Source organism: Bufo gargarizans, chromosome 5 (assembly GCF_014858855.1).
Source record: "Bufo gargarizans isolate SCDJY-AF-19 chromosome 5, ASM1485885v1, whole genome shotgun sequence".
In the NCBI taxonomy this organism is placed as follows: domain Eukaryota; kingdom Metazoa; phylum Chordata; class Amphibia; order Anura; family Bufonidae; genus Bufo; species Bufo gargarizans.
In genome coordinates this window covers 485894828-485908840 of record NC_058084.1, presented here as the reverse complement: position 1 = coordinate 485908840, position 14013 = coordinate 485894828, and the positions used below count along the sequence as shown (strand labels likewise).

The window sequence follows — 14013 nt, the reverse complement described above, 5'->3', positions numbered from 1 at the left end:
TGTCACTGAATAGAAGCTGGAGGTCTGTATTCCACTTTTTCGCATGCAGATCTACTATGGTTTGGGAAGGCGCCAGAGTCCAGAAAAACACTGAGTGGACCACCAATGACTGGAGAACCAAGCAACAACAGGCAAGAAAAGACTGTAAGGAGGGGTATCATAGTGGAGCACATCACAGCTGGAAGGAGAGATGGTTGGGCCTGGATATTCTATAGTCTGGCCTTCTACAAAAAGGAAGCTCAAGCAGCTACTATGGCGTTCAAGAGAAGGGGAAACATCTCAGAACATCCCGGCCTTCTACTTCTATGGACAGGACTCATTACAAGTAAAGCAAAAAGACACCAAGAACTGGACTGGCTCTACACTAAGGATCGAATAGGGGGAGGGGAGGACAATTATTGTCATCTCCTCAACTTCCATAATAGTGGTGTAAGCAGTGTACCGGGTGGCCTCCCCAGGATACAGCGAAGTCACAGACCAGGAAAGCAGTGGAGTGTGCAGAATGACCAAGCAGAAGATCTCACTCCCTAGGCTAGGACCAGGGTTGTGTAAACAGACCAGCTCTGCTTAAGAACAAATGAAGGACGTGCATAGAGTATGTTGTGAAAAAATAATGTTAGAGGAATTGTTATTCATGCACTTGCCTTATGCTGTGTGTTCTGGACAGGAAGCTCGATAGTGAAATTAAGAAAAATCGTCAATAAAGTCACATAAAAGGTGACAGGCAGCTCATGACAAAAGTAAAACACCCAGGATTGCACCATCATCCTGGAATATAAAGAAAGGAGGGGGGTAAGGAAAGGACAATTCCTCTAAGACAGGCCAAGATGAGGAGCTGGTGGCTGTCTCTGCTGCTCGTCTCTGCTGTCACATTACACGGCTGTCTCTCTGACACTGCAGAGCCTGAGGTCCAAGATGGAAGATCTATAGGAGATGTCATCGACCTCTACAACCAGAGGGAGGGGGTCACATACTTATATAAATCCCTGGACCAGCTGCCCCCTGTTCCAATGGAGGTAAGGCATATGGCAAGGGGGTGCTCCGAAATTCATTTCATGTAAAGCTGCCAATTTAATTCAGAAAATTACATATAAAGGTCCCATAAGCTTCATTCACAGCAACACTTCTGCTGGTCGCTACTGGCAAGACCTGCTCTGGATGTGGAACTATCCTCCGAGCTCTCACAGTGCACTGCTGTATGATAACAGAAACTGTGGATGCAGCTTTGGATGTGATTGGAGAAAACATCAGGATCAGTAGAGCTAAAGATTGGCAGGTGAAATTGGTTCTGCTTTTTTTGCAGACAAATTCTGAGAAGTCACGTTCCCTCCTGGAAAACAGTGAAATTGTAAACTCTTGAGGCTTCACTGTCGACTTCACCAAACAAAATACATCACAAAAGAGGCAGAAGATTTATGTTTTCATCCATCTATTTATCACAGGAAGATGAAAATCCGAACAGAAGAGGCTTTATCATTAAAGAGACGGTGTGCCTCAAATCCGAGAATCCTGATTTAACCCAGTGTGATTTCAAGCACGACGGAGTAAGTAATTTACATAAACATTGCAAAAAATATCTGAACTAAGTCCTAAATCTGTTATTTTAAGACTAATTCATGCAAAAGAAAATCTCTACAAGATGTGGTGATACTGAGCTGTCAAAAACATAATACTGCCTCCTATGTATAAGAATATAACTGCTATAATACTGCCTCCTATGTATAAGAATATAACTACTATAATACTGCTCCTATGTATAAGAATATAACTGCTATAATACTGCCTCCTATGTATAAGAATATAACTACTATAATACTGCTCCTATGTACAAGAATATAACTACTATAATACTGCTCCTATGTACAAGAATATAACTACTATAATACTGCTCCTATGTACAAGAATATAACTACTATAATACTGCCTCCTATGTACAAGAATATAACTACTATAATACTGCTCCTATGTACAAGAATATAACTACTATAATATTGTTCCTATGTACAAGAATATAACTGCTATAATACTGTCTCCTATGTACAAGAATATAACTACTATAATACTGCTCCTTTGTACAGGAATATAACTACTATAATACTGCTCCTATGTACAAGAATATAACTACTATAATACTGCCTCCTATGTACAAGAATATAACTACTATAATATTGTTCCTATGTACAAGAATATAACTACTATAATACTGCTCCTATGTACAGGAATATAACTAATATAATACTGCCTCCTATATACAAGAATATAACTACTATAATACTGCCTCCTATGTACAAGAATATAACTACTATAATACTGCCTCCTATATACAAGAATATAACTACTATAATACTGCCTCCTATGTACAAGAATATAACTACTATAATACTGCTCCTATGTAAAAGAATATAACTACTATAATACTGCTCCTATATACAAGAATATAACTACTATAATACTGCCTCCTATGTACAAGAATATAACTACTATAATACTGCTCCTATGTACAAGAATATAACTACTATAATACTGCTCCTATGTACAAGAATATAACTACTATAATACTGCTCCTATGTACAAGAATATAACTACTATAATACTGCTCCTATGTACAAGAATATAACTACTATAGGGGCGGAGCCTAGCCACGCTGCTGAATGGCCGCACGAGCTTGAGCTCCTCCAGCAGTCCGGCTCATTTGCCCTATTTAAGCATATAATTTTGCCTTATTATGGGGAAACCTGGCAAAGACAAGGTCAGAGGAAGTGTAGAGACGACTCCGAGGCACTCCAAACAGCCAGAGATGGAGAAGTTTCTCCGAAAAACGCCGAGGCTTGTGGCACAGAAAGGCCTCAATATGGCGGAGTCTGCTGCTCATGACTCCGATGCAGGAGACCTCTCCGATGCGTGCAGCGGGTCCGATGTCTCGGACAGGAGACCCAGAGACCCACCGATTTCGGAGCGGACTCTCCGACGTGTACTGGAATCAGCCCTCTCACCTATTAAACAAGATCTTTCTGATATAAAGGATGACCTGAGGCACCTAGGTCAGAGGGTGGTCGCGTTAGAAACAGCGCAAGAATCCATCATAGCTTATGAAGGTAAAGCATCGGAGGTGCTGGCGGCTCACAAGGCCTTACTGAATGATGCTTTCTTAAAGCTTGAAGACCAGGAGAACTGCAGCCGTAGGCGCAACATCCGAATCCGCGGCTTACCTGAATCGATTGCGGCGGAGGCCCTACCGACAGTGGCGCGCGAAATCTTCTCCATGTTGCTGGGACCTGACAGAGCGGCGGGAATTGTGGTGGAACGGATACACAGGGTGCTGCGCCCCAGGCCTAAGCCGCAAGAACCTCCACGCGACGTCATCTGCGGCCTGTTAAGTTACGTGGACACTGCGGCCCTCTTGAAAAAGCAGAGAGATGGAGGTACTTGAATATGAAGGGACACCATTTCAGATGTACCAAGATTTGGCGCCATCAACTTTGGCGAAGCGGCGCCTGCTGAAGCCCCTCCTGGATGTCTTGAGGAAAACATCTACGCCATTCCGGTGGCTATATCCCTTTGGGCTTTCTGTCTCCAGAAACGGTAAATTACTTACCATACGATCTCCTGCTGATCTCGCTTCGGTTTGGAACTCACTGGATGTCCCTCCTGTGGAGATTCCTTCATGGCTACCGGCCGACCAAGATGGCCCCCTGCCTGTTCCGCCGCGGGTCTCGGCCTGGCAGAAGGCCTCATCAGGCAGACCGGAGCGCCCGGGTAGAGGCAAGATGGAGAGGGCCCCCACCTGATTTATGTCATTTTTTAGAATAAGTTTGTAGGCCTGTGGTGTCACTTTCTTCTCTAGGTCTGGGGATGTCTGTTTTACATCCTTCAGTTTCAATATGGCTAGAGGAGATCCTGGCCTCTTTTTCTGTTTTTTGGGCCTGAGTTGTTTTTTCTATGCTTGCTGCTTGAAATATGACGTCACGCAGAAGTGCAATGCTTCTTTATCATATGCTGGACGTTATCTCTGAACTGAGAACTTTGTTCCCCACCTGAAGGGTAATGACCGGATCGTTACCGGTGCTGGTTATATTTTCTGTTGTTGGTCTCTTTTTGTTATAGACCATAGGGTGCTTTACTTGCCCCCTCGCCAGTCCAACCCTGTCTTGGATGGTGATAGGTGAAGCACTCACTCCTTTTTGGATGAATACTCTGTCTGAGCTGGTTTATTGCCAGTTTAACATGTTGGTTGTTATTTCTCTTACTTTATATTTATTTTTACCTTCCCCCCTTTTTATTTTCCTCATTTTCCTTACTCTGCTCATACATACTACGTGCTCTTTGACACTTTCATGGGTATCTGGTGCTATCTCTCCCTTGAACATATGCTGATATGTCTTCAATTATAGTCGCCTCCCTAAATGTTCATGGGCTGAACGAGCCATGCAAAAGGTCTCAAATCATCTCTCTTCTCCTGAGGGATAGAGTCTCAGTGGCTTTTCTGCAGGAGACTCATTTTAGAACAGGTAGAATCCCCAACCTCCCTCCTAAGAAATTTGTTCAGTGGTTCCATAGTACACACGACTCTGCCAGTAGAGGAGTTAGTGTTGCTATGCACAAAAATCTCCCATTTAAGCACACCGCTACTTCAGCGGATCCTGAGGGAAGGTACATTTTTGTAAAGGGTGTACTGGGCGATTCACCAGTTACCTTCGCCAATCTATATGCACCTAACAGAGGCCAAGTACCATGGCTCGTTCAGACCCTTGATTTACTGGCATCTTTCTCTGATGGATTGTTAGTTTTAGGGGGCGACTTCAATGTTGCCCTAGAACCGGCAGTGGACACCTCAGTGGGTAGACCATCTGTGTCCTATAGGCTCTTGAAAAGGCTTAAAACTTCCCTGAGAAAATTGAAGGTCCGGGATGTTTGGCGTACTTTAAATCCCAGTGGCAGAGATTATACATATTATTCACATGCCAAGTCGTCCTTCCATAGATTGGATTATTTGTTCCTGTCTGACTCGCATATACGTAATGTCTCTGGGGCCCGGATTGGCAGTATCACACTGTCTGATCACGCTCCTGTTATTATTAACCTCTCCCTGTCTGGACCACAAAGGAAAGAACGCTTATGGCGTCTCAACGACACCTTGATTTTGGATCCCACCCACGCTTGCAAAATCAAGGCGTTGATTTCCGAATTTTTTGAGCTTAACGACACACCAGACTCCCCTCCTTCTCCCTCCATATTATGGGAATCTCATAAGGTAGTAATGAGGGGGGAACTTATCGCATTAGGGGCTCATGTGAAGAAGCAGAGGACGCAGGCCTTAGATGCTTTACTAGCGGAAATTGCTCGCCTTGAATCCTCTCACAAGGAGTCACAGGCCAAGCGCTACATGACGGAACTTACCGAAGCTAGAGTACGTTTAAGAAACCTATTAAATGTCACTTCTGCTAAGCTGGTCCTACGCTCACGATTTAAAGCCTATGCGCATGGGGATAGAGGAAACAGACTGATGTCAGCGATTGCCAAGAAGCAGTTCTCTGACTCCTTTGTTTCCTCTATTAAGGACCCCAAAGGTAAAATACACAAATCCACTCCAGATATTGCCAAGGCATTTTGCGCCTTTTATGAAGCTCTATACAACTTACCTTCCCCTGAAGGAGCTACTGCTGGTGATCTTTCAGAAGCCACAGATAAGTTTTTACAGACTCTAGATCTTCCCTCTATAGCCTCAACCAAGGCATCTCAGCTGACTAGACCCATTACTGACTCTGAGATTCATAGGGTGCTCATGTCCATCCCCTCGGGCAAAAGTCCGGGCCCAGATGGCTTCTCCATCACTTATTACAAGTCCTTTAGAAATGTTTTAATTCCCCGCTTTAGGAATTTGTGCAATTACCTTCTTTCTGGAGGCTCCCTAGCTCCTCACTCCTTATTGGCGCACATTACTGTCCTGCATAAGGAGAATAAGGACCCGACTTGCCGCAGTAACTATAGGCCGATCTCCTTGCTTAATAATGATGTGAAATGGTGGGCGAAGATCTTGGCCACCAGGCTTCAGGATGTTCTACCTGACATTGTTCATGAAGAACAAGTTGGCTTTGTCCATGGCAGACAGGGGTCCGATAATACGGTACGGCTTCTTCATCTTGTAAATTGGGCCAAAAGATCCTCTAAGCCCTTAGTGTAGGTGAGTACTGATGCGGAAAAGGCCTTCGACAGGGTCAGCTGGCATTATATGTCGCGGACCCTGTCGAAGTTTGGTCTTCCAGACCAATTCATTGCAGCCATTTATACTTTATATTCGTCCCCCTCTGCCAGGGTCAAAGTTAACGGCGCATTGTCACCACCATTTTGCATCACTAACGGGACGAGGCAAGGGTGCCCCCTCTCTCCTGCACTATTCATTTTAGTGATGGAGACCCTCTTGTGTAAAATAAGAGAGGACCCTGATATTAAAGGCCTCCAGATCGGTTCCTATACACATGTTACTGCAGCATTCGCGGATGATCTTTTGGTCATGACCTCCAATCCTAGGGAGGCCTTGCCCAAATTACTGAATATATTTGAAAGCTTTGGATTTATATCCAATTTTAAAATTAATTATGGGAAATCCATGGCACTCAACATCTCCTGCCCACAAGCGGTGATTACTGCCCTTAAGCATGCAACTCCATTCACTTGGGCCTCCAGAGACATTACGTATTTGGGGACTCATATATCGGCCAATGTACAGGATCTGGCTTCCCTTAACTATATGCCGCTTCTGAAAACTGTACGTACGCATCTACAAAATTTGAAACTTCCATTTGTCTCCTGGGTAGGGAGAAAGAACTATGTTAAGACCTTTATTCTTCCCAAATTTCTGTATTTGCTGCAGGTGCTCCCTATTTGGTTGCCAAACTCATATTTCACTGAAATCCGTAGAGTGTTCACACGCTTCCTGTGGAACGGGAAATCACCTCGTGTCGCTTATTCTGTTCTCACAAGAGATAGGAGGTTTGGAGGTTTTGGGATGCCAGATGTGAAGTTATATTACACTGCTGTACAGCTCTGTAGATGTGTAGCTACTATGTCTCGCCAATCTAACTCCCTTTGCTCCCGTCTTAAAAAAAAAACACTATTTACGAACCAAGAACTACTTACTTTGTGGGGTATTAGGCCTATTTCGGCTAATCACTACTACTCCTCTCCGGTTTGCAAAGGTATGTTGGTGGAGTGGTCCAAAATGGTTCAGTCTCAAATTTTTAATTTCCCTAATGCCACTTAACCTACTACAAAGCCACATTCACCCTTCTGTGTTAAACCCCTCCGGGATTTGGTCTAAGCTCGCCGACATTCCTCTGTGAGATGTCCTTCTCCCGGATGGCAGTTTGAACTGGGGTTCAGTAATAGCCCTCCCTGAGGTCAAAGCTGCACCTTTTTTCCATCTAGCAAATTTTCAAAGGGATACTAGAAAGTGTATTGGACCTTTTACAGGTAATAGTTCCCCCTCCTGGCTTGAAAAGAAGGTTTTGGCTACCAATAGGGATGAGCGAACTCGAACTGTATAGTTCGGGTTCGTACCGAATTTTGGGGTGTCCGTGACACGGACCCGAACCCGGACATTTTCGTAAAAGTCCGGGTTCGGGTTCGGTGTTCGTCGCTTTCTTGGCGCTTTTGTGACGCTTTCTTGGCGCTTTTTGAAAGGCTGCAAAGCAGCCAATCAACAAGCGTCATACTACTTGCCCCAAGAGGCCATCACAGCCATGCCTACTATTGGCATGGCTGTGATTGGCCAGAGCACCATGTGACCCAGCCTCTATTTAAGCTGGAGTCACATAGCGCCGCCCGTCACTCTGCTCTGATTAGCGTAGGGAGAGGTTGCGGCTGCGACAGTAGGGCGAGATTAGGCAGATTAACTCCTCCAAAGGACTTGATTAACTGATCGATCTGCAGCTGTGGATCATTGAGCTGCTGATCCTCAATTGCTCACTGTTTTTAGGCTGCACAGACCGTTTGTCAGTCTCATTTTTCTGGGGTGATCGGCGGCCATTTTGTGTCTTGTGGTGCGCCAGCACAAGCTGCGACCAAGTGCATTTAACCCTCAATGGTGTGGTTGTTTTTTGGCTAAAGCCTACATCAGGGTGAAGCTGTGACACCAAGTGCATTTAACCAGCAATAGTCTGTTCATTTTTTGGCCATATACAAAATCAGGGGCAAGCTGCGCCTGTCACCAAGTGCATTTAACCCTCAATGGTGTGGTTGTTTTTTGGCTAAAGCCTACATCAGGGTGAAGCTGTCACACCAAGTGCATTTAACCAGCAATAGTCTGTTCATTTTTTGGCCATATACAAAATCAGGGGCAAGCTGCGCCTGTCACCAAGTGCATTTAACCCTCAATGGTGTGGTTGTTTTTTGGCTAAAGCCTACATCAGGGTGAAGCTGTCACACCAAGTGCATTTAACCAGCAATAGTCTGTTTATTTTTTGGCCATATCCCAGTCTAATTCTGTCACTAAATCCATACCGGTCACCCAGCGCCTAAATACTAGGCCTCAAATTTATATCCAGCTAAATCTGTCCCTAGTGCTGTAGCTGGGCGAGTTATTTAGTGTCCGTTCAAGCACATTTCTTGTTCTGGGTTGAAATACAATTCCCAATTTAGCAATTTCATAATTTAGTGGTTCCTGCTATATCAGAGCTATTTGAAATCTATCCCTAAAAGGGTATATAATATTGAAGGTGCACATTGGGTCATTCAGAATAACTTCACACACCCGCTACTGTGTATTTCCAAGTCTAATTCTGTCACTAAATCCATACCGGTGACCCAGCGCCTAAATACTAGGCCTCAAATTTAAATCCCTCTAAATCTCTCGTTACCCACCGCTGTCCTGTTGTTGCTGGGCAAGATATTTAGTGTCCGTCAAAGCACATTTTTTGTTCTGGGTTGAAGTACAATTCCCAATTTAGCAATTTCATAATTTAGTGGTTTCTGCTATATCAGAGCTATTTGAAATCTATCCCTAAAAGGGTATATAATATTGAAGGTGCACATAGGGTCATTCAGAATAACTTCACACACACGCTTCTGTGCATTTCCAAGTCTAATTCTGTCACTAAATCCATACCGGTGACCCAGCGCCTAAATACTAGGCCTCAAATTTATATCCCGCTGAATTTGAATACAATACATTGGGCCAAATAATATATTTGTTGTTGTGGTGAACCATAACAATGAGAAAAACATCTAGTAAGGGACGCGGACGTGGACATGGTCGTGGTGGTGTTAGTGGACCCTCTGGTGCTGGGAGAGGACGTGGCCGTTCTGCCACATCCACACGTCCTAGTGTACCAACTACCTCAGGTCCCAGTAGCCGCCAGAATTTACAGCGATATATGGTGGGGCCCAATGCCGTTCTAAGGATGGTAAGGCCTGAGCAGGTACAGGCATTAGTCAATTGGGTGGCCGACAGTGGATCCAGCACGTTCACATTATCTCCCACCCAGTCTTCTGCAGAAAGCGCACAGATGGCGCCTGAAAACCAACCCCATCAGTCTGTCACATCACCCCCATGCATACCAGGGAAACTGTCTCAGCCTCAAGTTATGCAGCAGTCTCTTATGCTGTTTGAAGACTCCGCTGGCAGGGTTTCCCAAGGGCATCCACCTAGCCCTTCCCCAGCGGTGAAAGACATAGAATGCACTGACGCACAACCACTTATGTTTCCTGATGATGAGGACATGGGAATACCACCTCAGCATGTCTCTGATGATGACGAAACACAGGTGCCAACTGCTGCGTCTTTCTGCAGTGTGCAGACTGAACAGGAGGTCAGGGATCAAGACTGGGTGGAAGACGATGCAGGGGACGATGAGGTCCTAGACCCCACATGGAATGAAGGTCGTGCCACTGACTTTCACAGTTCGGAGGAAGAGGCAGTGGTGAGACCGAGCCAACAGCGTAGCAAAAGAGGGAGCAGTGGGCAAAAGCAGAACACCCGCCGCCAAGAGACTCCGCCTGCTACTGACCGCCGCCATCTGGGACCGAGCACCCCAAAGGCAGCTTCAAGGAGTTCCCTGGCATGGCACTTCTTCAAACAATGTGCTGACGACAAGACCCGAGTGGTTTGCACGCTGTGCCATCAGAGCCTGAAGCGAGGCATTAACGTTCTGAACCTGAGCACAACCTGCATGACCAGGCACCTGCATGCAAAGCATGAACTGCAGTGGAGTAAACACCTTAAAACCAAGGAAGTCACTCAGGCTCCCCCTGCTACCTCTTCTGCTGCTGCCGCCTCGGCCTATTCTGCTGCTGCCGCCTCGGCCTCTTCCTCCGCCTCTGGAGGAACGTTGGCACCTGCCGCCCAGCAAACAGGGGATGTACCACCAACACCACCACCACCACCTCCGTCACCAAGCGTCTCAACCATGTCACACGCCAGCGTTCAGCTCTCCATCTCACAAACATTTGATAGAAAGCGTAAATTCCCACCTAGCCACCCTCGATCCCTGGCCCTGAATGCCAGCATTTCTAAACTACTGGCCTATGAAATGCTGTCATTTAGGCTGGTGGACACAGACAGCTTCAAACAGCTCATGTCGCTTGCTGTCCCACAGTATGTTGTTCCCAGCCGGCACTACTTCTCCAAGAGAGCCGTGCCTTCCCTGCACAACCAAGTATCCGATAAAATCAAGTGTGCACTGCGCAACGCCATCTGTAGCAAGGTCCACCTAACCACAGATACGTGGACCAGTAAGCACGGCCAGGGACGCTATATCTCCCTAACTGCACACTGGGTAAATGTAGTGGCAGCTGGGCCCCAGGCGGAGAGCTGTTTGGCGCACGTCCTGCCGCCGCCAAGGATCGCAGGGCAACATTCTTTGCCTCCTGTTGCCACCTCCTCCTTCTCGGCTTCCTCCTCCTCTTCTTCCACCTGCTCATCCAGTCAGCCACACACCTTCACCACCAACTTCAGCACAGCCCGGGGTAAACGTCAGCAGGCCATTCTGAAACTCATATGTTTGGGGGACAGGCCCCACACCGCACAGGAGTTGTGGCGGGGTATTGAACAACAGACCGACGAGTGGTTGCTGCCGGTGAGCCTCAAGCCCGGCCTGGTGGTGTGTGATAATGGGCGAAATCTCGTTGCAGCTCTGGGACTAGCCAATTTGACGCACATCCCTTGCTTGGCGCATGTGCTGAATTTGGTGGTGCAGAAGTTCATTCACAACTACCCCGACATGTCAGAGCTGCTGCATAAAGTGCGGGCCGTCTGTTCGCGCTTCCGGCGTTCACATCCTGCCGCTGCTCGCCTGTCTGCGCTACAGCGTAACTTCGGCCTTCCCGCTCACCGCCTCATATGCGACGTGCCCACCAGGTGGAACTCCACCTTGCACATGCTGGACAGACTGTGCGAGCAGCAGCAGGCCATAGTGGAGTTTCAGCTGCAGCACGCACGGGTCAGTCGCACTACAGAACAGCACCACTTCACCACCAATGACTGGGCCTCCATGCGAGACCTGTGTGCCCTGTTGCGCTGTTTCGAGTACTCCACCAACATGGCCAGTGGCGATGACACCGTTATCAGCGTTACAATACCACTTCTATGTCTCCTTGAGAAAACACTTAGGGCGATGATGGAACAGGAGGTGGCCCAGGAGGAGGAGGAGGAGGATGAGGAAGAGGGGTCATTTTTAGCACTTTCAGGCCAGTCTCTTCGAAGTGACTCAGAGGGAGGTTTTTTGCAACAGCAGAGGCCAGGTACAAATGTGGCCAGCCAGGGCCCACTACTGGAGGACGAGGAGGACGAGGATGAGGAGGAGGTGGAGGAGGATGAGGATGAAGCATGGTCACAGCGGGGTGGCACCCAACGCAGCTCGGGTCCATCACTGGTGCGTGGCTGGGGGGAAAGGCAGGACGATGACGATACGCCTCCCACAGAGGACAGCTTGTCCTTACCCCTGGGCAGCCTGGCACACATGAGCGACTACATGCTGCAGTGCCTGCGCAACGACAGCAGAGTTGCCCACATTTTAACCTGTGCGGACTACTGGGTTGCCACCCTGCTGGATCCACGCTACAAAGACAATGTGCCCACCTTACTTCCTGCACTGGAGCGTGATAGGAAGATGCGCGAGTACAAGCGCACGTTGGTAGACGCGCTACTGAGAGCATTCCCAAATGTCACAGGGGAACAAGTGGAAGCCCAAGGCCAAGGCAGAGGAGGAGCAAGAGGTCGCCAAGGCAGCTGTGTCACGGCCAGCTCCTCTGAGGGCAGGGTTAGCATGGCAGAGATGTGGAAAACTTTTGTCAACACGCCACAGCTAACTGCACCACCACCTGATACGCAACGTGTTAGCAGGAGGCAACATTTCACTAACATGGTGGAACAGTACGTGTGCACACCCCTCCACGTACTGACTGATGGTTCGGCCCCATTCAACTTCTGGGTCTCTAAATTGTCCACGTGGCCAGAGCTAGCCTTTTATGCCTTGGAGGTGCTGGCCTGCCCGGCAGCCAGCGTTTTGTCTGAACGTGTATTCAGCACGGCAGGGGGCGTCATTACAGACAAACGCAGCCGCCTGTCTACAGCCAATGTGGACAAGCTGACGTTCATAAAAATGAACCAGGCATGGATCCCACAGGACCTGTCCGTCCCTTGTCCAGATTAGACATTAACTACCTCCCCATAACCATATATTATTGGACTCCAGGGCACTTCCTCATTCAATCCTATTTTTATTTTCATTTTACCATTATATTGCGAGGCTACCCAAAGTTGAATGAACCTCTCCTCTGCCTGTGTGCTAGGCCTAAATATATGCCAATGGACTGTTGCAGTGGTGGCTGACATGAAGCCTGATTCTCTGCTATGACATGCAGACTAATTCTCTGCTGACATGAAGCCAGATTGTCTGTTACGGGACCTCTCTCCTCTGCCTGGGTGCTGGGCCTAAATTTATGACAATGGACTGTTGCAGTGGTGGCTGACGTGAAGCCTGATTCTCTGCTATGACATGCAGACTGATTCTCTGCTGACATGAAGCCAGATCCTCTGTTACGGGACCTCTCTCCTCTGCCTGGGTGCTGGGCCTAAATTTATGACAATGGACTGTTGCAGTGGTGGCTGACGTGAAGCCTGATTCTCTGCTATGACATGCAGACTGATTCTCTGCTGACATGAAGCCAGATCCTCTTTTACGGGACCTCTCTCCTCTGCCTGGGTGCTGGGCCTAAATTTATGACAATGGACTGTTGCAGTGGTGGCTGACGTGAAGCCTGATTCTCTGCTATGACATGCAGACTGATTCTCTGCTGACATGAAGCCAGATCCTCTTTTACGGGACCTCTCTCCTCTGCCTGGGTGCTGGGCCTAAATTTATGACAATGGACTGTTGCAGTGGTGGCTGACGTGAAGCCTCATTCTCTGCTATGACATGCAGACTGATTCTCTGCTGACATGAAGCCAGATCCTCTGTTACGGGACCTCTCTCCTCTGCCTGGGTGCTGGGCCTGAATATATGCCAATGGACTGTTGCAGTGGTGGGTGACGTGAAGCCTCATTCTCTGCTATGACATGCAGACTAATTCTCTGCTGACATGAAGCCAGATTGTCTGTTACGGGACCTCTCTCCTCTGCCTGTGTGTGTGCTGGGCCTAAATATATGCCAATGGACTGTTGCAGTGGTGGCTGACGTGAAGCCTCATTCTCTGCTATGACATGCAGACTGATTCTCTGCTGACATGAAGCCAGATCCTCTGTTACGGGACCTCTCTCCTCTGCCTGGGTGCTGGGCCTAAATTTATGACAATGGACTGTTGCAGTGGTGGCTGACGTGAAGCCTGATTCTCTGCTATGACATGCAGACTGATTCTCTGCTGTCATGAAGCCAGATTGTCTGTTACGGGACCTTTCTCCTCTACCTGGGTTCTGGGCCTAAATTTATGAAAATTGACTCTTACAGTGGTGGGTGACGTGAAGCCTGATTCTCTGCTATGATATGAAGACTGATTCTCTGCTGACATGAAGCCAGATTG

The 14013-nt window shown here is 47.5% G+C and overlaps 1 protein-coding gene across 3 annotated transcripts in view; it reads left to right on the top strand.

Moving 5' to 3' along the window:
* The first annotated feature begins 802 nt into the window (after positions 1–802).
* Positions 803–14013, top strand: part of LOC122938500 (cathelicidin-related peptide Oh-Cath-like) — a 269700-nt gene continuing 256489 nt past the window's right edge. For all 3 annotated transcript variants that reach the window (XM_044294051.1, XM_044294050.1, XM_044294049.1), the window contains exons 1-2: positions 803–1016; positions 1443–1544. In XM_044294051.1, coding sequence (XP_044149986.1) covers positions 828–1016; positions 1443–1544 — 291 coding nt within the window. In that variant the 5' untranslated portion in view covers positions 803–827. The remainder of the gene's footprint in view (positions 1017–1442; positions 1545–14013) is intronic.